This window comes from Polypterus senegalus, chromosome 7 (genome assembly GCF_016835505.1).
Source record: "Polypterus senegalus isolate Bchr_013 chromosome 7, ASM1683550v1, whole genome shotgun sequence".
NCBI lineage: Eukaryota > Metazoa > Chordata > Cladistia > Polypteriformes > Polypteridae > Polypterus > Polypterus senegalus.
The window spans coordinates 152,438,975-152,464,299 of NC_053160.1; the positions used below are offsets into that span (position 1 = coordinate 152,438,975).

Below are 25,325 nucleotides of genomic sequence, written 5' to 3' on the forward strand. Positions count from 1 at the left end.
TTCCGAAACTAAACAAGTCAGCCTCTATCAATTTTTTTTTTTTTCTTCTAGTGATGCTCCAATAAATCGGTTGCTGATTTGTCAAAATTTGTCCTCTCTGTCATAAAAACATTAATGCTAAGCAGAAATTTTAAGACAAAAACAAAGCAAAGGCTTCAGTAACGGAGTATTTCATATCAAAGCACACATTTGTTTTTATTTGCAACTTTGGATGACCGGGAAATGCACAGCACCAACCTTTAAACCAAACTATGCAGTATCGGCCATCTCTAGGTAGCGTAGCCATAGTAACCCTAAGCAAATATGGCAAAACCCATAATAAAACAATAATGGCATTTTAGAGAGACAAAGAATACTTATGAACACAAAATATATTTACTAAGTCATAATTTAAATGCCAAAATTGGATACTTTGTGAATAAAATTGTTTACAGAAAAGTAAAAAGAAATCAAACAGATGCCAAAAAAGGTCAGAAAAATGTAAACATTCTGTATCATAATAGTGGGGTGATTGTGGCAGGGGCCACTTTTTGCTAATTACATTGTCATTTGTTATAATTTATAGAGAAAAAACCATACCAAGTTTTGACATTATTATGTGTGTTGGTCAAGTGTGCATGTGAGAGTTCCATTGCACTTCCATTACAAGGATTACACTACATTATGTTTTTGTCAAAACAGGTAGATTTTTGAAAGAACCAAGGCCACTTGAATACTAGTACTAAGGCAGTTCTGAGCCCATATCAGTTTGACATTTTCAACCAGGTGCCGGAAACGCCTGCAGGGTTGCTCTACTTTTGCAACAGGAACACTAGGCTAGAACACTTGTATTGACCTGTGATGCACTTCCCTTATGCCACCTATTGGGCTTTCATAATTAGATTTGCACAGTACCCATACCCCTTTTGGAAATGGCAACATAAGACTGTTTAATTCTACTGAGGAAAATGTGCTTCCGTTTTTAGATAAGGAGGTGTTCCCACCATCTGCTATAACCCTCCATGGTCTCATACTTTCTGTCAGGTTAAGATTTGATGCACCTTTTGTCCACTGGACCTCCTGCTCTCTAGCATACTGGTATAAAACTGTGCTATGCTTTGACACTGTTACATTCACTTAACATTTTACAGTTGCCACTAAAAGGTTTTTAACTCTACAAATGATTTTTAACTTAAATTGGTTTGAAGTTATTCACATAGCTGTCACCTTTTATACAGGCACACTATTTAAAATCTTTCTGTCTATCTCTCTGCCTATCTGCCTAGCTGTTAATCCTGCCATTCTTGCTGTGAATGCTCTTAAATAACTTTCCAATCTTCATTGCTCTTTTTCCACTACATTTATTTGCAAATTCTTAAGTATCATTTGTAAACTGTATTGAAATAAATGAAAAACTGAATTACAAATGTTTTTAATGAACATGTTACTGAGGGTATGGTTAATAAAAAAAAACAGTAGGTCAAGTTAGAAATATTTTTATTTTTTTATTTCTTAAACATACTGTATATGTTTTTTTTTTTATTTTGAGAATGATTCAAAGGATGTGTGAATTGAAGAGACCACATTAAAATTCAAGAAAACTCTTTTTTTGGTAAAACTTAATTTTTGCTTTTATGCATGATTGTTCTGGCTTCATTCATGGAAAGTGAAAATAAACTTAAAAATAAAGTTCCCAATGGTAAAAGTGTAAATTAAGCCATATAAATTTTCTATTTTGTTAATTATGCTTAATTGTGGAATTTTCTGCTACAGTAGTAAACATTTTAATCTTTCTTTTGTGGCATAATGGCTTTTCAGTGATGATATACTGTATTTCTCTCACTCCAGAGCTCTAAAAATACTCATCAGTGAATACATATAATAAATAGACTGCTATATCACAATGGTCTGTGAGTTTTCCACAAAATTATGTTCACTTTTAAGTCCCATTGGCCTCCGTTCATTTTCACTGTGATGTTTAAAATGTCTGTTTAAAATTTTAAACTCTGCTTTTAATGGAAAGTAAATTTTTGTAGCTTGAAAAACACTTCAGCTTTGTTTTTAGTTTTAAATACTTTGTCTACGTTTTTGATAATCCTTGTCCACAACTGATTGCTCCCACTTCTTCACTGGAATTGCACTTTGACATTTTTAAAATAAATAAGGAGCCGATAATTTTTTTGCCTCTTTCCTTACTTTACTGATCTATGTAATATTTTATTGGCAGATGCTGTACTTGGTTTTATTAACTAAGAAGCTGAAAACAATTTTGAAATCTCAAATGTTTAAACATTGCAGTAATATGAATGGAGGATTTAAAATAAAACTTGAGAAATGGCAGATGTCTCCTGCTGCTTTGTGATATCCATGTGATAAGTCTTCAGACTTCAACTGAAGTACATATTCTGTAGTGATTTGTGTGAAAAATTAATAAAGTATCTCTTTAAATCTTAAAAGTTGCCCTTATCCATTTGAACTGAAACATGAAAACTATATTACAAATATGAAAAAGAATATACAAACTGAAAATTTAAAGCTATGTAATAACATTTATTTGTATAGCATGTTTTCATACAAATGATGTAGCTCAAAGTGCTTTACAAGATGAAGAAAGATAACAGAAAAAATAGAAAAATTAGGCAATACTAATTAACAAAGAATGAAAGTAAGGTCCGATGGTCAGGGTGGACAGAAAAAGCAAAACAAAAACTCCAGAGTGCTGGAGAGAAAAACAAAAAAAATCTGCAGGGGTTCCAAGTCCATGAGATTGGCCAGCTCCCACTAGGCCTTCTACCTAACATAAATGATCTAAATCAGTCCTCATGGTTTTCTGGCATCATTTTCGGCATGGACTACTTGCAATCGATTGATGTCTTTTTTGGGTAGTCCTGAGATGAGTGTGTTGCAGTAATCCAGTTGATTTAAAACAGGAGTGTCCAAACTTTTTGCAAAGAGGGACAGATTTGGTGAGGTAAAAATGTGTGTGGGCCGACCATTCAGCCTGACATTCTTTGAACCATTAACATTAAATGCAAATTAACTATTTTTATTGCAAATGGCATACTTCACACAAAACACAAATCTAAACAAGTTTTTACCAAAATTACTCTGCCTTTCATATTTGAAGACCACATAAAATGAAGAAAAAGTCTGTCTGGGGAAAAAAAATTTCGGGAAGATTGAACATATCTAGGTTAATTTGAAACATTACATATTATTCACTATTAAATGCTCACTGTAAACTTCTAAATTCAAAACGTGAACAGGAAAATAACACTTAACAGTTATCTTATTCAGAATTATAAAACATTGAGGGCCATTTGAATCCATGTATCACTCGTTCTTTGGTTTGTCAATTGACCATTAAAAATCAAAAAACAAAATGTTATTTGACTTTGAATCGGATATCAAAAACAAAAGGCTGTTTTTTTTTTTTTTTATTATTTCAATTTTAGACTCTGATCAAAAATACGAAATGGAAAAACAGGCTGCCGGAACGAATTTGATTTTAATATTTAATTTGTCGGGTTTACGAGACCCAGTTTGATTGTCAATTGAAAAACAAAAGAACAAATGATACACAGATTGAAAAGACTCGGCGAATATTCAAAACTGTGGCTTTGATCATCACAAAAAATCAATTAACTGAGATTTTAGAGTTTATTCCCCTCAGAAGAGCTCGCCATTGTGGCATTTTCATTTGACTAATGAGCTCTTGTGCAAAAGGGCTGCTGTGTTGCTAAAACAGCTTCCAGTTGCTAAAAAAAAAAAACCCAGAAATTGAAGATCTCAGTAAGAACTAAACTACAAGAATGAACTTGCAAATCTTAAAAAAAGCAAGGTCAAAAATCACCAAAACTAGAAAATCTAGAAGTGAAGCTCTGGGTTATTTCAAAAGCTCACTATCAGAGATCTAAATTTGTTTGCACTGCTTCAATTTTTCGCCGCGTTTGTTCCCAGTTAGCTTGTTGTAGTTAGCATGTTTCATCTGGTTTTGCCTCTTGATATTGAATTCCTTGAAAACAGCCACAGTCTCTTGGCAAATTAGGCAGACAGTTGTTTCGTATTTCAGTGAAAAAATACTCCAATTTCCACTTGTCCTGGAAGCGGCGGCCCTTGCTGTCGACTTTCCTTTTTTCAGTTAATCGCCATTTTAGAAATGGGCTGGAAAGGATCACACAAGGGTCACGCGGCGAGAATGCGGCCACAGGTCTACTGCCATATTCTGGTGAAATATAAAATAGCTTTTTTGTACATGTGTATTTTATACTGTGGTCAACAGTGCCGGCGGGATGCATATTATTGATTTTATGACTGAGGCAGCGGGCCGGTGGAAATTTGAACACGGGCTGCAATTTGCCCTCGGGCCAGACTTTGGACATGCCTGACTTAAAACAAAAATGTAAACTAATTTTTATGCATTTTGTGAAGTTATAAGTTGTCTAATTTTTGCTGTACAGTATTTAAGTAGAAAAATGCTGTATTAGTATGATACTTCGAAAAAAAACTTGTTGGTGCTGGGTCAAGGACGCAGGTGGAGGGTCTTGGTTAAGAAATTGTTTTATATAAATCAGGTAAATCTATCTTGGTAAAAGAATTTAACTTGCTTAAAATGGAATACAGGGGTTTAAGAGGGTCAGTATTGGGGGATGTACTATATTATTTCTAATATCATTAATTTTGTGATTTAAAAATGTAGCAAAAGCCTCACAGGTTTCACTGGATGTTTTTTGAAGGCATTCCATTGAGTGACCTGGTTTTAGCAAACAATCAATAGTTGAGAATAAAATTCTCTGATTACTAGCATCATTATTTATAATTTTAGAGAAATAGCACCACCTCTCAAGACAGACTACGTTGTTGTATTTTGTTATTTTAGCCTTCAAAATCTCACAGTGGGTAATCAATTTAGTTTTTCACCATTTACACTCTGCTCTCTAGCATGCTTTCTTTAAAACGGGCACTCTGTGGGTCTTCCATGGTGTAACAGTGTTGGAGGATTTTTTAACTGTCTTTTCAGGAGTGACTATGTCAGCAGCAGCTCTCGCTAAATAAAACTAATAAAATGTACTGAATGTTGAAATTTTGAACATTTCTGTAAGGTAGAAAAATACATTTTGTACTAGTTTATATTAACCCTCACCAAATCTTTGAGTGCTGACTCGATGGAGATTTAAAAAAAAAAAAAAAAATTATCTGATTCTGACACCCAGTTTTAGGTGCCTGGGACATCAAATATTTCACCATAATCTTATTTTGTACTCCCTGACAATCTTAATTTTTAGAACAAATGACATTTAGGATGTTTTCATGGGTTGTGAACAAACAAACTACCTTAAATAAAGAGTAAAATGACAAGTCAGTTGTGGTTCAACACTGACCCAAAAGACATTGAAAGGTAACATTTTTCATAACTGGTAAAAATTATAGGATTTTTTTAACTCATCTTTAATGTGTTTCAGTTATAAGGTTTCATCCTAAACATCCTAGGGATTTACATCACAAAACTGTCATTTTTGGCCTGAAATGTTGTTAGGGTTTAATTTGAGATCATTTGATCACTGGATCTCAGACCATCCACATGTGTCTACAGATTTTTCTTATATGGTTTGTTCTTGCATCCACTTTCAATGGTCTAGTTTACATCTGTATCTGACAAACATTCTTTCACAGCATGTTAATGGACATGTCTTTTTCCTGAAGTGCTAAAAATTTTTATGTTAAAATGTATATGATAAAAAGTGAACATTTGCCATGCTGTGCAAATAGGAATATTTTAGCCTGTGTAACTGGAGACTTTTTTAATACTATTTGTTGAAAATAAATGTGCTGTCTGACCATCATGTCAGACTGTGGGTTTAAGAATTTGTCAGCAGTCATACCATCTGCGCTTCAGAACAGGTCATCCACCTGAAGTTAAGCATGTTCGAGCCTGGCCAGTAATTGGATGGGAGACCATCTAGGAAAAGGTTGCTATTGGAAGAGGTGTTGGAAAGGCTAGCAGGGAGTTCCCACTCTGTTGTCTGTGTGTGGATCCCAGTGCAGTGGTAATGGCACTGTGCTGTAAATATGGTGCTCTCCTTCAGATGAGACATAAAACCGAGGTCCTGACACAGCATCTTTTGAAACGAATATGGTTTATCCCTTTTATCCGGGCTAAATTGTCTATCATAGCCTCACCAATTCTGGTCTCCTAATCATTATTATATTATTATTAAGAAGGAAATAGTCATGGTACATGAGAACTCTTGGAGCAGAAAATTATTTAAAAAAAAAAAAAGTCCAAAAATATTTACAATTATTTGATTATAGCTATATCTCATAAAGCCTGGCACATTTAGCTTTGCAGATTTCCACTGATTTAAATCAAATTTTTTTCAGATTTATAATAATGAAGCATTAAGTTGGGGAACTAAGGGACCCATGGAAAATGGGCAATTCAAATGTCAAAGGCTTTGGTGGCAATAGGTATGGTTAAAAATGTCAAATATGTGTCAATGTCATTTTGGAAGATGTCAAAATATGGATTTCTTTGGCCTTAATACCTGCAATAGTTAGCAACAAGAAAGAAAGCATGATAAAATTTATGTTTGTATTAATTATAGTCCAGTTTGATTACTGCCATCTGCTCTAAAAGCAAACTGTAGTGTATAGTGAAATGTGTTTAGATAAGATTTCTTACTGCAGCCTTTTCTCCATTGATGAGCTGTACTATGCCACACCAATAAAGCACATAATTTCAAACCACTTCTTTCCAGACCACTTCAAGTAAGTGTAGATACAGTATATTATAAAAATGATATGCTTTACTTGCTTGTATATTGTCTTGCTGTGTCTGCTTGCCTATTTTGTTAATACTATTTTACCAAATGTTATATATGCTTGTGGTGGAATTCTTACGTGACTCTAAACAAAGTTACTGTGATTCTTATGTTACAAATTGCAAGTTAATTGACACCTGTTTAGTGATTATTTAACAAAGTTGAATTTTACATATTTCCGGCTCTTGCAGGTGCTCTCTGAGATTGCACAATTCAATGAACAACGTTGTTTTGTTTTGCAGCAATCTTGTTTATTGTACTTCAGAAATGATAAAAGCTAATCTTTAGAATAGTTCTGATTACTAGCAATCTTATTTGAATTACTTTGTGAATTACCGGGATTGCAATATAAAATCAGTATGTTTGTGTGTATTTATCTATATATAACCTGATTATTTAGAAGCCAGAGTATGAACTCGTACTGAGTTTTATTAAGGTACTACTGCAGCACACCCCCAGTTTGACCTTCAGCTTACCAGTGAAACAATTACCAGTGTCATTGTTTCAGTGACCTAAACAAGCCATTCCCAGTTAACTGCACATGGTATTATGTGTTCAAAGTGTGACTGTCATGTTGTTTTTTAACCCGCTTAATTCAGACCAGGGTTGTACATCACAGTGTGAACACACACACATCCTCACACACACACCAAAATACACTAGAGTCCATTTGGATTTGCCAGTCCACCTAATCTGCATGTCATCCGACAGTGGGTAGAAACTGGAGCAGCTGAAGGAAACCCATGCAGACAAAGGGATAACATGCAAACTCCACACAGGGAGAACAAAGGACATGAACCCTGGTCTCCTTACTGTGAGGTGGCAGCGCTTCCACTACACCACCATGCCGCCTTAAATGTGTCTGTCATATGGTTTAGTTTAGGCTGCATGAGGATGGATTATTCTTAGTGGGCTGTATTATTTTTTGGAATTGTATAAAAGCACAAAGTTAACAGCACACACACAAAATCATGACTGCCCTTTTAAAATCTTTATTAGTTTTACTCCAGATTTCAACAAAATTGGTTTTACATGGACTGTTGTGAATTCAATCATGCTTAAAACAAGTCCTGTTTTCTATTTTTATGCCATCATGTTTGAGTTTGGAACAATAAAATAATGCAATGGAAAACCTTTTAATAAATGTCTTTTCTAATTCCCTTTCATAATCTTTCAAGTGAGGAGGGTATTAAATAAAGAAAAAACTTGATTTGCAAACAAGTAACCTTGGTGATTTTTACTTTCTCATTGGTGTATTGTATATTTCTTCTTTTATTTTGTCCTTGGATAAGTAGACATCTTTTCACATTTTTTGCGCTATTGTTTTTCATCATTCCAGTCAGCTTTAAGCAATTTATATGGAGATTCACAATACACGGTCTTTGATATTGTTTGCTTACAATTCTTTCTTGATTTTTTGACAGAAAGGTTTAGTAATGCTTCTTGTGCCATTTTTCTCCTAGAATAATGGTACAGTATATATAATGGACCTGTTACTTGCATGAATTCTGTTTGTTGATGTTATCCTCTCCAAGTAGTGTGAGTTTCAGATATGTAGGGGTGCTGCTTCCACAAATGGATATGCAAATAATTACTGCAGTCCTGCCTTCAAAGCTTTCCCAACCTTTACTATTTAGTTCCAAGTTGTAATACAATTGAATTCAACATAAACGCACAGAATATTTATTTTAATGCTGTGCATGCACAAGACAATATCATATTTAGTTTGTTTTGGCAAAAAAAAGGAAAACTGAGACAAACTGTAGACCTCAGACTTTTAAATCTGTTTTTGTACAGGTGAAATTTTGAAGTGATAACTTTGTAAAATCTTCAACAGAACATTTATCACTCACCCTGGCTTTGCTATTAAAAAAAAATATATGAAAAGTGACAAAAGACTGGTGGTGATAGGTTTTCAAAAAGACTTCAGTACAATGCCATAATACAGTCAAGCACAGTCCAGTCATGTAGCCATACTTGCAAACAATGGCAGGAGGACCTTTCAGCATTGTTTGAAAATACGAAATCTTAAAATTAATAGCATCATAGGCTAAATTGCTATTATATACTGTATGTCACCAGTAAATACATTTTTTCATTTAATTCAGGAACTATCACTGACAAATAACAGATACATGCCATTAAGACTGAAAGCACCCATGGTTACAAACTACTTGGATCTGCTTATGGCATGCATGGTGTTTTGTAATTTTAGCAGATGGTTAGAGGATGACACATGGGTTTTTTAAACACACAACACTGACATAAATGCACTAGTCTCACAAAAGTCTCAAAATGGCATACCTATGTGAAGTATCAAAATAGAAGCACATGAATAATGCGTAAACTTTTTCCTTGACAAATTAACCGTAAATCAAAATGCACTAAAAACAGTATTCCATGAACAATATGTAAAACAGAGACTTTTATTATATTCCAGTTTACCTTTTTCTGTTTTTGAGATAGCCAGAGCATAAGCATATACAGTAAATGCTTTCTGTTTAGAATTGTGAAAGCAGACTGCTCTACACATTCCCCATTTTAATTGCAACCAAGTCCAATGGTGCCATCAAAAAATAATGGAGGAATAAGTAAAAGTAATTCAAATAGCATCAACATAACCACGCTAATTACAACACATGCAATGCAAGCTCTCACAGGACAAAGGAAATACTGTACTACACAAATGTATACCTGGGAAAGCAAGTACGGTTAATGAATGGGTGGAAATATTAACAATATGCTTACAAAGTGGTGCACTAGGTCTTTCTAGGACACATTATCCGTCTAGTGGTCAGTTTCTGTTAAGTACAAAATAACATAAAAATTATATCTTATACGTGTTGCCAAGTTAAAAAGTCAATCCACCTCACATCTTGCTTACTTGTATCACTTTTCTGAACATGAGCTTTCCCCTGAAAATAATTAAGCCAGCCAGAACAAAGTTTTTATTGCTACCACTTTTGATCATCTATAGGTCTTGAAAGCACAATAATTTTTAAGGGTGTTTAGAATTGAGCAGCTGTTAAATTGTCCATCAGTCTGTAAATTGGTTACTGTGAATGATTACCATCTGCATACCTACTTGAAATACAAAAGAAATGTAAAAAAATGCATTAAACTTAAATTCTCTCTTAAATGAAAGGGCAGTAAAAACACGCAAAGAAATTTACAAATAAATACAAATACAGATTGAAATGTGTATTTATTATGTATTTTGCAGATTAACCAAAAATACATTATTTTATACCAAGCCTAATTCTAGCCCACAAACACTGCAGCAGTGAGCACAACACACACACAATAGAATAAAAAGCACCTAACCTAGCTTTTAATGCTGGTTTAGATTAAAACAAACAAGTTCTGAAGCACAATATCAATGCCATCAAACAAAGCCTCTGTTACAGCTGACAGGAACTAGGACAGCTATTGTCTCTGAGGTTCATTTATGTATTTCCAGATGGTTTGGTTTGAAAAATAGTCCACATCTGAATGGCATGATGGCTTCTACTTATAAATTGTCTTCTTGGTTTAATGTCTAACATTATATATAACAATTTATAAACAACACAAGTATTCTTCTATTCTTCTCACTCCTTTTTCCCATTGTAATCTGAAAATCTTCTAATGTCTGCCACCATAATTTGTTGTATAATTTCTATCTGTTTCAAAAGACTTCAGCAGTGCATCATCTTATATTTCCAATAAAAGCTAAAATACTTTTTGTGCAAATGTCTGTTAAATCTCTGTAAAATAGGAAAATATAAAAAACCATATACAGGTACATCTCTGATAGGTCCATTCTAGGCCAGAACAGCTGTAGATTTCCATTACAATGTTTTAATTGAAATCCTTAACTAAGTTTATTTTACAAAGCACAACAAGTGTGATATCATTGAACTGAAAATAGGTATTAGCTACTAATCATTATTACTTTCAGATATAATGTATTAAACAATAGTATACTTTATCTGCCTAGTTTTTTTTCTCTATGCTAAATTTTGAGACCATGATTCTGTTTATGGATGCTTTAACATTAAAGCCTTGTTCACACGGGCGTTAAGTTTTTGGATAAACGAACTTGCTCTGAACGTCCTAGACGTTTATGTTGCATTTTGTGGTGGCGATCGATTTCTACACCAGCGTTCGTTTGTCTCTGTCTAACGCCAGCCTGCAGCCCAAATTGTAGTTTGTGTGTTAACCTGTGGAGGCAGTGTCGGGAACTGGATATGAAAGCCCTTGTCGTTTTTATTTGAGGTGCCTCCTTTCAATATGGACCATTTTGCTATGTTAGATATTAATCTTCTTGTTTTAAAAATACTCTTAATACGGCGACGTAGGGAGAGAAAAAATCGCCGCTACTGGGTTCATCCTCTGACTGCACAACGTTGGGTTAAAGGAAGTTTTTTTTTGTGCTTTATAAAGAAATGCGAAAATTTCCGCGCGTGTTTTTTAATTACTGTCGGATGTCGGTTTCCACTTTTGATTGTCTGCTGCAGCTGGTGCAATGCCACATTGCACGCCGATCAACCAATATGCGACTTGCACTGAAATGCCCCCGGCTGCTCCTCCGAAGCGTAAAATAAACGCGCAGAAAACGAACTAGAAGCGGTTTCCTTGCGTTCGTTGGGTTTTAAACGACAAGAAAAAGCTGCATACAACGTTTTTTTGATGCCGTATAAACGCGCAGCCGGACAAACGCACGTCGCCAAAGGCCGCGTGAACACGCATTGACTCCTACGTGTAGAAAACACTCGGCGCTTGATCCGCGCTCACCGGACGCTACGAAAGCAAAAAAACCGCTTGATTTTAACGCCCGTGTGAACAAGGCCTAACTGTATAATAATAGGGGAAAAAATGGTATGAGCACACATGACGCAAGAGTACTTTTATTTGGAAACAGCAGACAAAATCACTCATTAGCTGCCAATAAATGAAGTCGGTGGCCTGTAAAAGTTGCAGGATATTAATATACTCTTACCTTTCTACTTCAAACGTTCTGCTGTTCATGTGGTCATACTGCAAGAAATACTGTGGAAGCCTTAGAGGGCTTTGACATTTGAGATTTATACAGTTTTATAAGCAATTTATAATTGTCACTTAGATATACATTGCTTTTGTTTGAGGTTTGGGCTGTAATGGTAAATTTTAATAATTGTGACTACATCAGGTCAAACACTAAATTGAACTACTACAGCAGTTAAACACCTTACTCTATGAAGACTAAACACCAAATTATTAATGTTGTTAAAATCCATGCCAAGTAAAACTTGCCAGGTTAGGAAAAGTAGATAGATGTAAGATTTACAGAACATGCCATTGGCCTAGATGCTGCTTTTTCAGTTGATATTTTAAGTGTGCATTTCCAAAATTTCTTTTTACATAAATGTACACAATTCTTAGAATATTTAAAGTTTACAAAAATCAAAGGAGCACTTGTCTTTTTTTTTTCTATCCACTAAATTAAAAATAAAATTTTACATGTGTACTGCATGTACAGTTTTATCTGGCAGCAAAAAAAAGATACTTTAACAGCATGCTGAGCCTCTAGTAAATGACATTTGAACTTAAAACGCTTGACAAATGACCAAACATACTTTCCTTTAATTATGTTTAGAAGTAAACTGCATGCAGATATTTTCTTTTTTGTCTAGTTAAGATGAAAAAGAATACAAAGATAAAGTACAGTAAATTTCACTACACTAATAATAATTCAGCTTTAGTAACAGTATTATTAATAATGATAACTGCAACTAATCCATCCATCCATTTTCCAACCTGCTGAATCCAAACACAGCGTCACGGGGGTCTGCTGGAGCCAATCCCAGCCAACACAGGGCACAAGGCAGGAAACATTCCCAGGCAGGGTGCCAACCCACCGCAGGACACACCAAGCACACACTAGGGCCAATTTAGAATTGCCAATGCACCTAACCTGCATGTCTTTGGACCGTGGGAGGAAACCGGAGCGCCGGAGGAAACCCACGCAGACACTGGGAGAACATGCAAACTACACGCAGGGAGGACCCGGGAAGCGAACCCGGGTCTCCTAACTGCCAGGCAGCAGCGCTACCACTGTGCCACCATGCCACCCACTGCAACTAATGTATATACTAATTATTGCAAAAACAGCTCTTGTTGGGCAACGGTCTAAAGTGAATACGAATATTTAGGGGATTAAGCACTTCCAAATTTTAAATCTAACAGAGTACTAGATTGTAAAGTGAAGGAGAGGTATATCCTAGTGCAAGAGAAGTTTATGGCAGGAGTTACTAACACATTATTAACAAGGTGTTGGTAAATATCAAAAATGTCTACCCATGCAGTATGTCTTTTGTGAATGATTTTGCTACGAGCACATGACATGTACTTATTAAATTTTTAGTTCCATCAAATTGTGAATAAACCAGGCATTTACACTATGGGTGTGACTTGTTTCTAGAATAGAGAAATTAGTTTTCAGTGTGCAGTTCAGTACTAAGACTCCAAAAAATCAAAGAGAGTGCTGGAGAACCAAGATTCCCTGTGTTGCTGCTGCTTTTCTTTCAGCTACTCCCATTAGGGGTTGCCATAGCAGATCATCTTCTTCCATAACTTTCTTTCCTCTGCATTTTTCTCTGTTTTACACCCATCACCTTAACTAAGTTTATTTTACAAAGCACAACAAGTGTGATATCATTGAACTGAAAATAGGTATTAGCTACTAATCATTATTACTTTCAGATATAATGTATTAAACAATAGTATACTTTATCTGCCTAGTTTTTTTCTCTATGCTAAATTTTGAGACCATGATTCTGTTTATGGATGCTTTAACATTAAAGCCTTGTTCACACGGGCGTTAAGTTTTTGGATAAACGAACTTGCTCTGAACGTCCTAGACGTTTATGTTGCATTTTGTGGTGGCGATCGATTTCTACACCAGCGTTCGTTTGTCTCTGTCTAACGCCAGCCTGCAGCCCAAATTGTAGTTTGTGTGTTAACCTGTGGAGGCAGTGTCGGGAACTGGATATGAAAGCCCTTGTCGTTTTTATTTGAGGTGCCTCCTTTCAATATGGACCATTTTGCTATGTTAGATATTAATCTTCTTGTTTTAAAAATACTCTTAATACGGCGACGTAGGGAGAGAAAAAATCGCCGCCGCTACTGGGTTCATCCTCTGACTGCACAACGTTGGGTTAAAGGAAGTTTTTTTGTGCTTTATAAAGAAATGCGAAAATTTCCGCGCGTGTTTTTTAATTACTGTCGGATGTCGGTTTCCACTTTTGATTGTCTGCTGCAGCTGGTGCAATGCCACATTGCACGCCGATCAACCAATATGCGACTTGCACTGAAATGGCCCCCGGCTGCTCCTCCGGCGTAAAATAAACGCGCAGAAAACGAACTAGAAGCGGTTTCCTTGCGTTCGTTGGGTTTTAAACGACAAGAAAAAGCTGCATACAACGTTTTTTTGATGCCGTATAAACGCGCAGCCGGACAAACGCACGTCGCCAAAGGCCGCGTGAACACGCATTGACTCCTACGTGTAGAAAACACTCGGCGCTTGATCCGCGCTCACCGGACGCTACGAAAGCAAAAAAACCGCTTGATTTTAACGCCCGTGTGAACAAGGCCTAACTGTATAATAATAGGGGAAAAAATGGTATGAGCACACATGACGCAAGAGTACTTTTATTTGGAAACAGCAGACAAAATCACTCATTAGCTGCCAATAAATGAAGTCAGTGGCCTGTAAAAGTTGCAGGATATTAATATACTCTTACCTTTCTACTTCAAACGTTCTGCTGTTCATGTGGTCATACTGCAAGAAATACTGTGGAAGCCTTAGAGGGCTTTGACATTTGAGATTTATACAGTTTTATAAGCAATTTATAATTGTCACTTAGATATACATTGCTTTTGTTTGAGGTTTGGGCTGTAATGGTAAATTTTAATAATTGTGACTACATCAGGTCAAACACTAAATTGAACTACTACAGCAGTTAAACACCTTACTCTATGAAGACTAAACACCAAATTATTAATGTTGTTAAAATCCATGCCAAGTAAAACTTGCCAGGTTAGGAAAAGTAGATAGATGTAAGATTTACAGAACATGCCATTGGCCTAGATGCTGCTTTTTCAGTTGATATTTTAAGTGTGCATTTCCAAAATTTCTTTTTACATAAATGTACACAATTCTTAGAATATTTAAAGTTTACAAAAATCAAAGGAGCACTTGTCTTTTTTTTCTATCCACTAAATTAAAAATAAAATTTTACATGTGTACTGCATGTACAGTTTTATCTGGCAGCAAAAAAAAGATACTTTAACAGCATGCTGAGCCTCTAGTAAATGACATTTGAACTTAAAACGCTTGACAAATGACCAAACATACTTTCCTTTAATTATGTTTAGAAGTAAACTGCATGCAGATATTTTCTTTTTTGTCTAGTTAAGATGAAAAAGAATACAAAGATAATGTACAGTAAATTTCACTACACTAATAATAATTCAGCTTTAGTAACAGTATTATTAATAATGATAACTGCAACTAATCCATCCATCCATTTTCCAACCTGCTGAATCCAAACACAGCGTCACGGGGGTCTGCTGGAGCCAATCCCAGCCAACACAGGGCACAAGGCAGGAAACATTCCCAGGCAGGGTGCCAACCCACCGCAGGACACACCAAGCACACACTAGGGCCAATTTAGAATCGCCAATGCACCTAACCTGCATGTCTTTGGACCGTGGGAGGAAACCGGAGCGCCCGGAGGAAACCCACGCAGACACTGGGAGAACATGCAAACTACACGCAGGGAGGACCCGGGAAGCGAACCCGGGTCTCCTAACTGCCAGGCAGCAGCGCTACCACTGTGCCACCATGCCACCCACTGCAACTAATGTATATACTAATTATTGCAAAAACAGCTCTTGTTGGGCAACGGTCTAAAGTGAATACGAATATTTAGGGGATTAAGCACTTCCAAATTTTAAATCTAACAGAGTACTAGATTGTAAAGTGAAGGAGAGGTATATCCTAGTGCAAGAGAAGTTTATGGCAGGAGTTACTAACACATTATTAACAAGGTGTTGGTAAATATCAAAAATGTCTACCCATGCAGTATGTCTTTTGTGAATGATTTTGCTACCGAGCACATGACATGTACTTATTAAATTTTTAGTTCCATCAAATTGTGAATAAACCAGGCATTTACACTATGGGTGTGACTTGTTTCTAGAATAGAGAAATTAGTTTTCAGTGTGCAGTTCAGTACTAAGACTCCAAAAAATCAAAGAGAGTGCTGGAGAACCAAGATTCCCTGTGTTGCTGCTGCTTTTTCTTTCAGCTACTCCCATTAGGGGTTGCCATAGCAGATCATCTTCTTCCATAACTTTCTTTCCTCTGCATTTTTCTCTGTTTTACACCCATCACCTGCATGTCCTCTTTCACCACATCCATAAACCTTCGCTTAGGCCTTCCTCTTTTCCTCTTCCCTGGCAGAGCTATCCTTAGCATCCTTCTCCCAATAAATATACCCAGCATCTCTCCTCTGCACATGTCCAAACCAACGCAATCTCGCCTCTCTGACTTTGTCTCCCAACCGTCCAACTTGAGCCAACCCTCTAATGTACTCATTTCTAATCCTATCCATTCTTGTCACATCCAAAGCATATCTTAACATCTTTAACTCTGCTACCTCCAGCTCTGTCTCCTGCTTTCTGGTCAGTGCCACCGTCTCCAGCCCATATAACATAGCTGGTTTCACTACGGTCCTGTAGACCTTCCCTTTCACTCTTGCTGATATCCGTCTGTCACAAATCACTGCTGACACTCTACTCCATCCATTCCACCCTGCCTTCACTCGCTTTTTCTTTCTTACTCTGTACTGTTGATACCAAGTATTTAAACTCCTCCACCTTTGCCAACTCTACTTCCTGCATCCTCACCATTCCATTGACCTCCCTCTCATTTACACACATGTATTCTGTCTTGTTCCTACAGACCTTAATTCCTCTCCTCTCTAGAGCATATCTCCACCTCTCCTGGATCTCATCAACCTGCTTTCAACTCTCGCTACAGATCACAATGTCATCAGCAAACATCATAGTCCACAGGGACTCCTGTCTAATCTCGTCTGTCAACCTGTCCATCACTGTTGCAAATAAGAAAGGGCTCCTCGCTGATCCCTGATGTAATCCCACCTCCACATTAAATGCATCCGTTGCTTTTACCACAGACCTCACCACTGTCAAACTTCCCTCGTACATATCAGTAAACATTGCTGGGAGAACTGAAATGGCTTGCAACTTGTCTTTGAAATATTTAGAAGTTTAGTATATTAAAAGTTAATATACATGAAAAATAAAATGGGGAAAAAAACACACATACATACATACATGTATGTGTTTATGTGTATATAGATAAAAGCAAATTTGAATCTGATGGGGTCAGGGAAATCAGGGGCAGTTTGTGAGGTAGTAGCTGCGATAGTTTTACACTCCAGTACTTTGTGGTGAATGCTGGTAACAGTCAGGTGGGTGGGCAGGCAGGCAAGCCAACAAAAACACTATGCTCTTAGTATGGTATGAATCAGGTTTTTGTAGACAAAGGTTTTCCCTGTTCCTGCAGGACCATCTAAGAAGAAGCATGTTTGTCGTAGATGGGAATCACTGTATGCAACGTGTAAAACAGTTTGCGAGGCTGGACACGGGAGGAGGGTTAGACTTGGCGGGCGAGGCTGTGTCGTGCATATCCCATGACGCGGGAGCAGGGTTAGAGTTGGTGGGCGGGGCTCTGTTGTGCGTATCCCATGGTCTCTGTCTTGTGTGCCATGGTCAGCTGCTTAGTGAATTATATATATAGACTAGCAAAATACCCGCGCTTTGCAGCGGAGAAGTAGTGTGTTAAAGAAGTTATGAAAAAGAAAAGGAAACATTTTAAAAATTAACGTAACATGATTATCAATGTAATTGTTTTGTGACTGTTATGAGTGTTGCTCTCATCAAAGATTTGATTATCATTATTTCTTTCAATCAGGTTCGTATTTGGAGGATGTGTTGTGTACAACCGTTGTAAAGATAACAGGTTTCATTCATCGAAGTGTTCACTACCCAAATCGGTACTCGTGAATCTAAGATGTTTAACAGGCATTCCCGGTATTAAGTTGTGGGTTTGCCTGCGAATATTTAGGGGCAGCGTGTCCATGAACTTAATTTAAACTTAATCTTTACACCTTGCTTTCCTATTGATATGTCTACAAAGGCTTGTTTAGCTTCATACACCTTGCTTTCCTATTGATATGTCTACAAAGGCTTGTTTAGCTTCAGACGGTTGTCCCTTTCTTACTGCATCAATAAACAGCTCGTCTTCCTCTTTATCTGACATATCACACACTGCATGCACGGGTTTACCTTTCCCAGTCCTGCAAACGTTAGCGAATTGGTCCAATTTACCACATTTTTTACACTGTCTTCCTTTAGCATGACGTTGACTTTTTCCACCGTGTGCTTTGTTTCCGCAGTAGCTGCACTTATGAATATGCTTGTATGCGTCACTCGCTTCATATTCTTTTGCTGCCTTCTGAATTGTGTAATGTGTTTTTTGTTCAGTGCTCTTTGGAGCTCTTGCTTGTTGTCTGCGTACTGCATTCACAGTCAGTTCACATGAGCCGCTTGGAGTACATGCGTCGAAGGTTCTCAGCTGTGCTTGTGCTATCTCGTGCGATCTTGCGATGTCTACGGCTTTATTTAATGTTCGCTCAGACCTGGCACTTAAAATGTTTCTCTCGCACCTTCGCTGAGTTTGTGCCAAACGCTATTTTACCCCTGACCATCTCATCTTCGTTTGCATAAGCACAATCCTTCACCAGCAATTTTAACTCCATTAGAAAGTGATCAAAAGTCTCATTTATACCCTGCGTCTTCTCATTAAACTTGTATCTCGCGAGGCAGCCAACTACGTGGGAGGAGTGGTGATGGGTGACGCAACTCCGCCTCACACAGCGACCGAGCTGCAGGCTATGGCCGTATATATGTTACGTAAGTAGGATTCAGTTATGACCGTTACGCGTAACCTGCTTAACTTTTGTAAGTAAGCTGTAAGGAATGAGCCTGCCAAATTTCTGAGAATTAATGATGAGTGAGTGAGTGAGTTAGTGAGTCAGTGCTCTACCTTTCGTTAGTATAGATATCCACTTTTTCGTCAAAGGTCCCCTTTTGAGTTTGAACTCTACAAGTAAAGCACTTCTAATATAGAGAAATAGCTGAAGATAAAATAGTCGTATCAGAATATGAGAAGCAAATCAACAGATTCTTTGTAGTTTTTTGGGGGCTGATAAGATAGAGAAGAAGAATTTGTTTAATGTTACAAGTTTTGAACAAGAGGGATTCCTCTCATCATTTAAAACCTGAAAGATGAGTTCTACGATATTCATCTGCAATTTTTCTTACACATTTTCTAGGCGTAATGATCAGCTAGCTATTTTTAGAAGTTCTGATTGTAAATTATGTTTGCCCTTCACATTATTTATAAGTGTACTGCTATGCTTTGTCTGATTCTGTGCCAGCCACAAAGTTTTCATGAGTCACTCTACTTCAGCTCTTTCATAGTTGGTAATCTGCAAAGTTGTCTGGCAAGTCTGAAAGGCTTGGTTACTTAAGAGTTGAAGTTATTGTTTTTTTACCAGAACTACATATTCCAATGGTATGGTTATTGCAAAACATGTTCGAAACCATTTTTAATATGCAACCACGGACAGAGGTACTTACATGGCCAGAATTGTAATGAAGAGTAAAATAGATAGGAAAACAAAAGTAGCAAATTATTGTTGTGTCACAGATGTGTAAGTGGAGAATACATGCAGATGCTTGTTTAATAATCTCCACAAGGAATGGATACAGGCTTAGGATCCAAGACAGTGGATTAATGGATAGCAACACTAATGTCAGTGTCATTGTGCTACCTCTTTTTAAATTCTGTGAATGTGAAATGAACACTGAATTTGAATGTCAATACGGTGCCATCCATGATAGGAGAATGCTTCTAAAACCTCACTCATTTATTTATTTGTCTTGTTATTTTGAGCCTGAGAAAAGGAATGTGGGCCACATATCATGCTGTCTATACAGTTTTCAAATTTCCTAAACATGCTTATTTTGATGCATAGTGAATATACTGTATATGAGTTTTTGATATTAGCTTTCATATAAGGTACTGAGATATTTAACATTAAGTAACCCTTTCAAACATGAACTAAGCATAACATTTGTATTTCATTCATTTCCATGCCAGAAGATAATTCATTCCATTCTAAACTTTATTTTGTTATCCAAATTATACAATTTTAGGGCAGGTTTTCTGTCCATTGTAGGGCTGTGTACCTATTTGTTAATTCCTTTTATTTGTTTTTTTCAGGTGAATCCATTACTGGAAGCTTTTGGCAATGCACAGACTGTGATGAATGATAACAGCAGTAGATTTGGCAAATACATTCAGTTAAGATTTCAAAATGCTTCAGGTAAGTTTATTTTAAATTTGTTTTCTTAGTCTGTTTTTTTTTTTTTAAATGTCTAAACTTGAAACTATAAAGTTGTGCGAGTCATGTTTAAACTTGGGGGTGACATGGTGGTGCAGTGGTTAGCACTTAGTGGTTATTTATTCTTCCTCTGTTGTGTGTGGGTTTCCTCCATGTACTTTGGGGTTTCTCCCATATTCCAAACAAGTACATTTGTGACTCTGCATTGACTCTGTATGTGTGAATGTTAGGGTATTCTATAATGGGCTGGTGTCCTGTCCAGAAGGTTTTGTTCTTGCAACTTAATAAGCGGATCAGAAACTATATAGGAGGCTGGATATTTAAACTTGAAAAACTGTTTTTTCTTGCAAACGTCTTATTAAAGATCATTTCATAACAAAGGAAAAGTACCTGAAAATGTTCCTTGATAGTTTGTTTATTTATGCTGATTAATTTAGGAAACTGAAGACTTCAGTGTAAATTTGAAAGAACACCATCAGGAGGTTGACAAAGACAGAGTGATAAAAATGATAAAGTGCTCTTATCAGACTCAGTAACTTGTATATTGTAGTATATTCGGGAAAAATAATAGAATTGTGTAGCAACAGTCAGAAATTACACCCATTTGCTAGCATAAATAATAGCAAGTATGCTGCATATTGGTATGTCAAGACAGAAAACGGCAGCAACTGCTTTCCTCTAAAGAGAAGGACTGCAAAATAAGATGCCGTTTGTGTTGTAAATAATGCTGGATAAAGAAATGTGTTTATTTCAGTGTAAATATGCATTTATTATGTGTTGTACAAGCATAATGATAGGAATGGTTTAAAAATAAAAACATTTATGTGGCTATCACGATATTTGGGTAATCCTTAATCATAGAGATATATATGAGTGTTACATAAGCAATGCCTGCATCCCATTCACAGCAAAACTTCAGGTGTAATGAGGATGTAAAGAAATGCCTGTCTACCTGTGTATGTGTGTCTCCCACATTATGTCAGCAGAAGTTGTGTTCACAGCTGTAATGTGGACAGCAAACTAACTGTAGACAAAGAATTCTTCTGAACATGTGGACATCTGTTTTACCTGAAATTAAATAACATAACATCCTTCAATCCTGCTTTATTTTGGTATTGCTTTAGGCTTAACTTAACACACATTTTTTTTACTATTCTTGTTAATCATAAATGTTTTGTGTCAAAGAAGTGCTTTATACACATCAAGCCAACATTGACACAAAAGCAGAACACTTCAGAGGGTGTTGGCAACTACTGAAATTGCATATCAAAGCCAGTCAGCAAACTTGCTGACAGTTGTACTCTAATTTTGAAAAGCAGAATGTTAAAATATTGTTTCTTAGTTGGAGGCTGGTGTTATGATTTAAAAGTGCACACTGTGTCTGTTAGTGATTAATAGTTTTTTTAGTTGATCAGAGGGAGTCAAAATTGCAAAGTTGCAGATTGTGATCAAAGTTTGAATCCTTTAACAGAAACATCACCATGAAAACCTAATGTTTCACCTACAGCTTTACCCTTATCATGGATGAATATTTAGCACTTCAGTCATGGTTGTCATCCATTACAAGAATTCTGAAAAATAATGATGTCACATATTACTAGTATTTATGAGAACGAGGAAAGGAATAATACAGCATATAAAAATAGTGCTGAACAGTATTCACTTTTTTATTGTACAGAAATGGTAAAATTTAAGTTAGATCATGAGGAGAATGTCTTTTATTTTTTGTTAGTTTCATTAAAGATGTGATAATACAAAGACACAATCATATAAAGACTTGAAATCCACATATAGGTATTTAGGATTTGGTAACTGATATAATAAAAAAAAAAAAAATAGATAAATTACACAGCAAATTCAAAGCCATTAAAATCCACTTTTTTACTTTTTTTTGCATCATAATTTCTTTTGGTGTTTACATAAGTTCAGTACATGCCTAGGACTAGGAAAGACAATACCTAAACCTAAAAGAAACATCATTAGCTAAAAAGAAAGAGATGGTGGGCAGCAAGTATCATGCATTTAAAATATTATACAACCCATGCTAGATTTGAGATCCAGGCAGAAGTGGGGATTGAGGAAATTTGTTAGGGTCATTTAGAGTGATTGCATAAGGCATATAATAGAGTTGAATCCATATTTGATATCACCAACCCTCAGTACAAAAAATTGCATGCTTTCTTACCATCCAATGACATGAGTGATTCATGGGAAGTATAATTCAGAGCAGCATCAATTACATGTAGAAGACACTGAAGGTTATATGATACCTGTCATAAGTGTGTGTTTAAAGCGGTTTTAATTAATGTGGATTAATTTACTAATATCTATTTGCAGTCTTAGGATAAAGATATTAGCCACTGGGCATACATGTTCTTACAAAAGAGTGAGTCCTTGTTTTGTTTTAGTTTATGCATAAATACAGCATTATTGACTTAGGGGTCAAATATGTACTGGTAACATGGTTTAAAGCATGAACCTTAATAAAAAGACTAGTGTGCGCGTGTGTGTCTTTGTATTTGTGTTTCTATCTGGTTGCTAGGGTTAAGACGAAAAATGTAGAAGTAATAAAAAAAAAAGTTCATTGGGTATACTAGCATATAGTCATGTGGAAAAGTTTTATTTTGTTTCTGTTTGTTTCTGGCCATTTATGCTAATGGCTTTCCTGTCTGCTTGGTAGTCACTTTTAGAAGCTGCTTATAGCTTCCTACAACAACCAGATCTTGCTGCTGTGGTGACAGAGAACGAAAAAATCTTTGAGAGAAAAAAGCCACACACACACACACACACACACACACACACAACCCTGCAAAAGTAAATAGGTAGCCCTAAAATTTCTCCATTAGAATGATGTGGGAGACTAATTGGTATATGCAGGGGCCCAGCGTGATAAGGAACTCGTTCTGTCTGAGAATCTCCAACAAAGTAGAATAGCCATAATCAAATTAATAGCAGGTGAAACATAGCAGAGACAAAAAGCATACCAGAAAGGTCATCAGCATGCCTACAGCTGTTCCTAAAGTTATCACTGCTTCCCTTAATACCATTTTACCCATTTCCCAATAAAATATCAGTACAGTATCCTTTATTTGAAATAATTGATAACCGTTACCTGAACCAAAAAAACATGCTGTAACTAAACCTCAGAAACAAAGCCCCAGAAAACACCACTCTTGACATCTTGAAAATATACAGTAGCTCCATTCACTTAGTGATTACACGTAACCTGACCAAACGAACATATATGAAACTTACATAAAAACAAAAAAGAAAAAACTAAAAACCGAGAAAGAATCTTGAGATGTTTACATAAAACAAAGACCATTTTTTGAATTTTGTTGGGAATGTCTCAGTCAAGGATAATTTTTATAAGCTTTTTTTCAGATGCACAATTTGGTGTGTGAAACAAATTAGATTTTCAGACACTCTGGAAGCAAACAAATTTGTGTGCAGGCTCCTTGATGCCTTTGTCCTTTTTGAGATGTGGCCTGACTGAAGCCAGATGAAAAAGCAGTTTGTAACTATCATAAAAAACAGCTGGTGCCTGATGAGCAACCCTGAGTATGCATTGCGCATTAGTGTAAGGAAAGTTTTTTCTGTACTAGTTATGGCTTTGCGTAAACAACACCATACTCCTACATGCTCTTGATGCTAGAGTACCATGGACCACAGGTCCATGATATAATTTAGGTTTTTGTGAAAGAGGTGCTAAGCTGTCAGCTGATCACCACCTTGTCATGAGCTGCTTACATCAATGTACATTTTACTTAGTCTCTCAAAGCCTGATGACATTTTCAACTGAGAATATACCTCTGACTACAAGGCTCCATGATTTAAACCACAGCTGAGGTTTTAGGGAGAGAGCAAATGAGATTAAACAAAAGGCAAGAGAGAGAAAATGAAAACCTAAAATTGCTGTTGTCCATTCAGTTGCTGAGCACCATTGTAATGAGCCCTGCTACAGTGGAAATGGTCAGATGCACACAGATAGACCATCACAGCTACTGGGCTCCACATGTTTGAGAAGTGCCTCAGTCTGCTATGAGATCTTTCTGTCATTTTAAGTATTGCATCACTGTATGATATAAAAACAGCAAACACAGTTCAGAAAGCATTGGAGTCTATGGATATATAATTTGTTAAAACTCTAAAGACATTTTGTCATGGCATGTTTGCATTTCCAGTTAGATGGTAGGTAAACTTCTGTAGTTATTCACAGTCAGATGGTGTATGTTATACGGTACAGCCTTATCTCTGCATCTACTGGTGTTAGGCAGATTTGCTGATTTGTTGTTTTGTGAAATCAACATCCCCTGTGGCTCTTCGTTGTCAGCTCTCTTGATGTCAGTCCTTTTGTAGGAGGGTGACACACCATTTACCTCAAATGCATATTTTACTGTTTACATTTTTATGAATATATCTACCTCAGGAGTAGGGAGTCATCATAATGTAGAACAACAGAGACCACACACATCACCTGCAACCACATATTGTTCACATCTAACACATGTCCATTGATGGCCATCAAATGTCAAGGTATAATCTGATGTTACATAAAGCATTTTCCCTTTGTGATGGACAGTCGGCGATTCAGTCTAGTCAGGACTTCCCTGAAAGAAAAGAATGGAGGAATGCAGTCTTTTCAGGGCACTGCATCCCCCGGGACACTAGGTGGCAGCTTCCTTGGATGGCAATGGTCGTGGAGTCCATTTCCTCAGCCCTGTTGGGTGCAGTGTGTGCCACCAGGGGGAGCTCACAAAGAACCTGGGGTCTGCTACTGTTACGACAACCCAGAAGTACTTCGGAGTCACGAGGACGGAAGCTCGTACTTGAGATCTAATGATGTGTTGTTTGACCCGGAAGAAGAGGAGGAGCACTTCCGGGTCGAGGACTATTTAAAGGACTGGTCGAGACCCAGCAAAGAGAGCCAGAGTTGGGTGGTAGAGTGAGAGAGAGTGGGAGTGTGACGATGTGGGTTCTGGCTCCACACTCCCATGGCTGTTTG

The 25,325-nt window shown here is 36.7% G+C and overlaps 1 protein-coding gene across 1 annotated transcript in view; it reads left to right on the top strand.

Moving 5' to 3' along the window:
* Nucleotides 1-25,325, top strand: part of LOC120532918 (myosin-IIIb) — a 173,347-nt gene that overhangs the window by 61,570 nt on the left and 86,452 nt on the right. Inside the window, exon 5 of the mRNA XM_039759409.1 lies at nt 20,200-20,302. Coding sequence (XP_039615343.1) covers nt 20,200-20,302 — 103 coding nt within the window. The remainder of the gene's footprint in view (nt 1-20,199; nt 20,303-25,325) is intronic.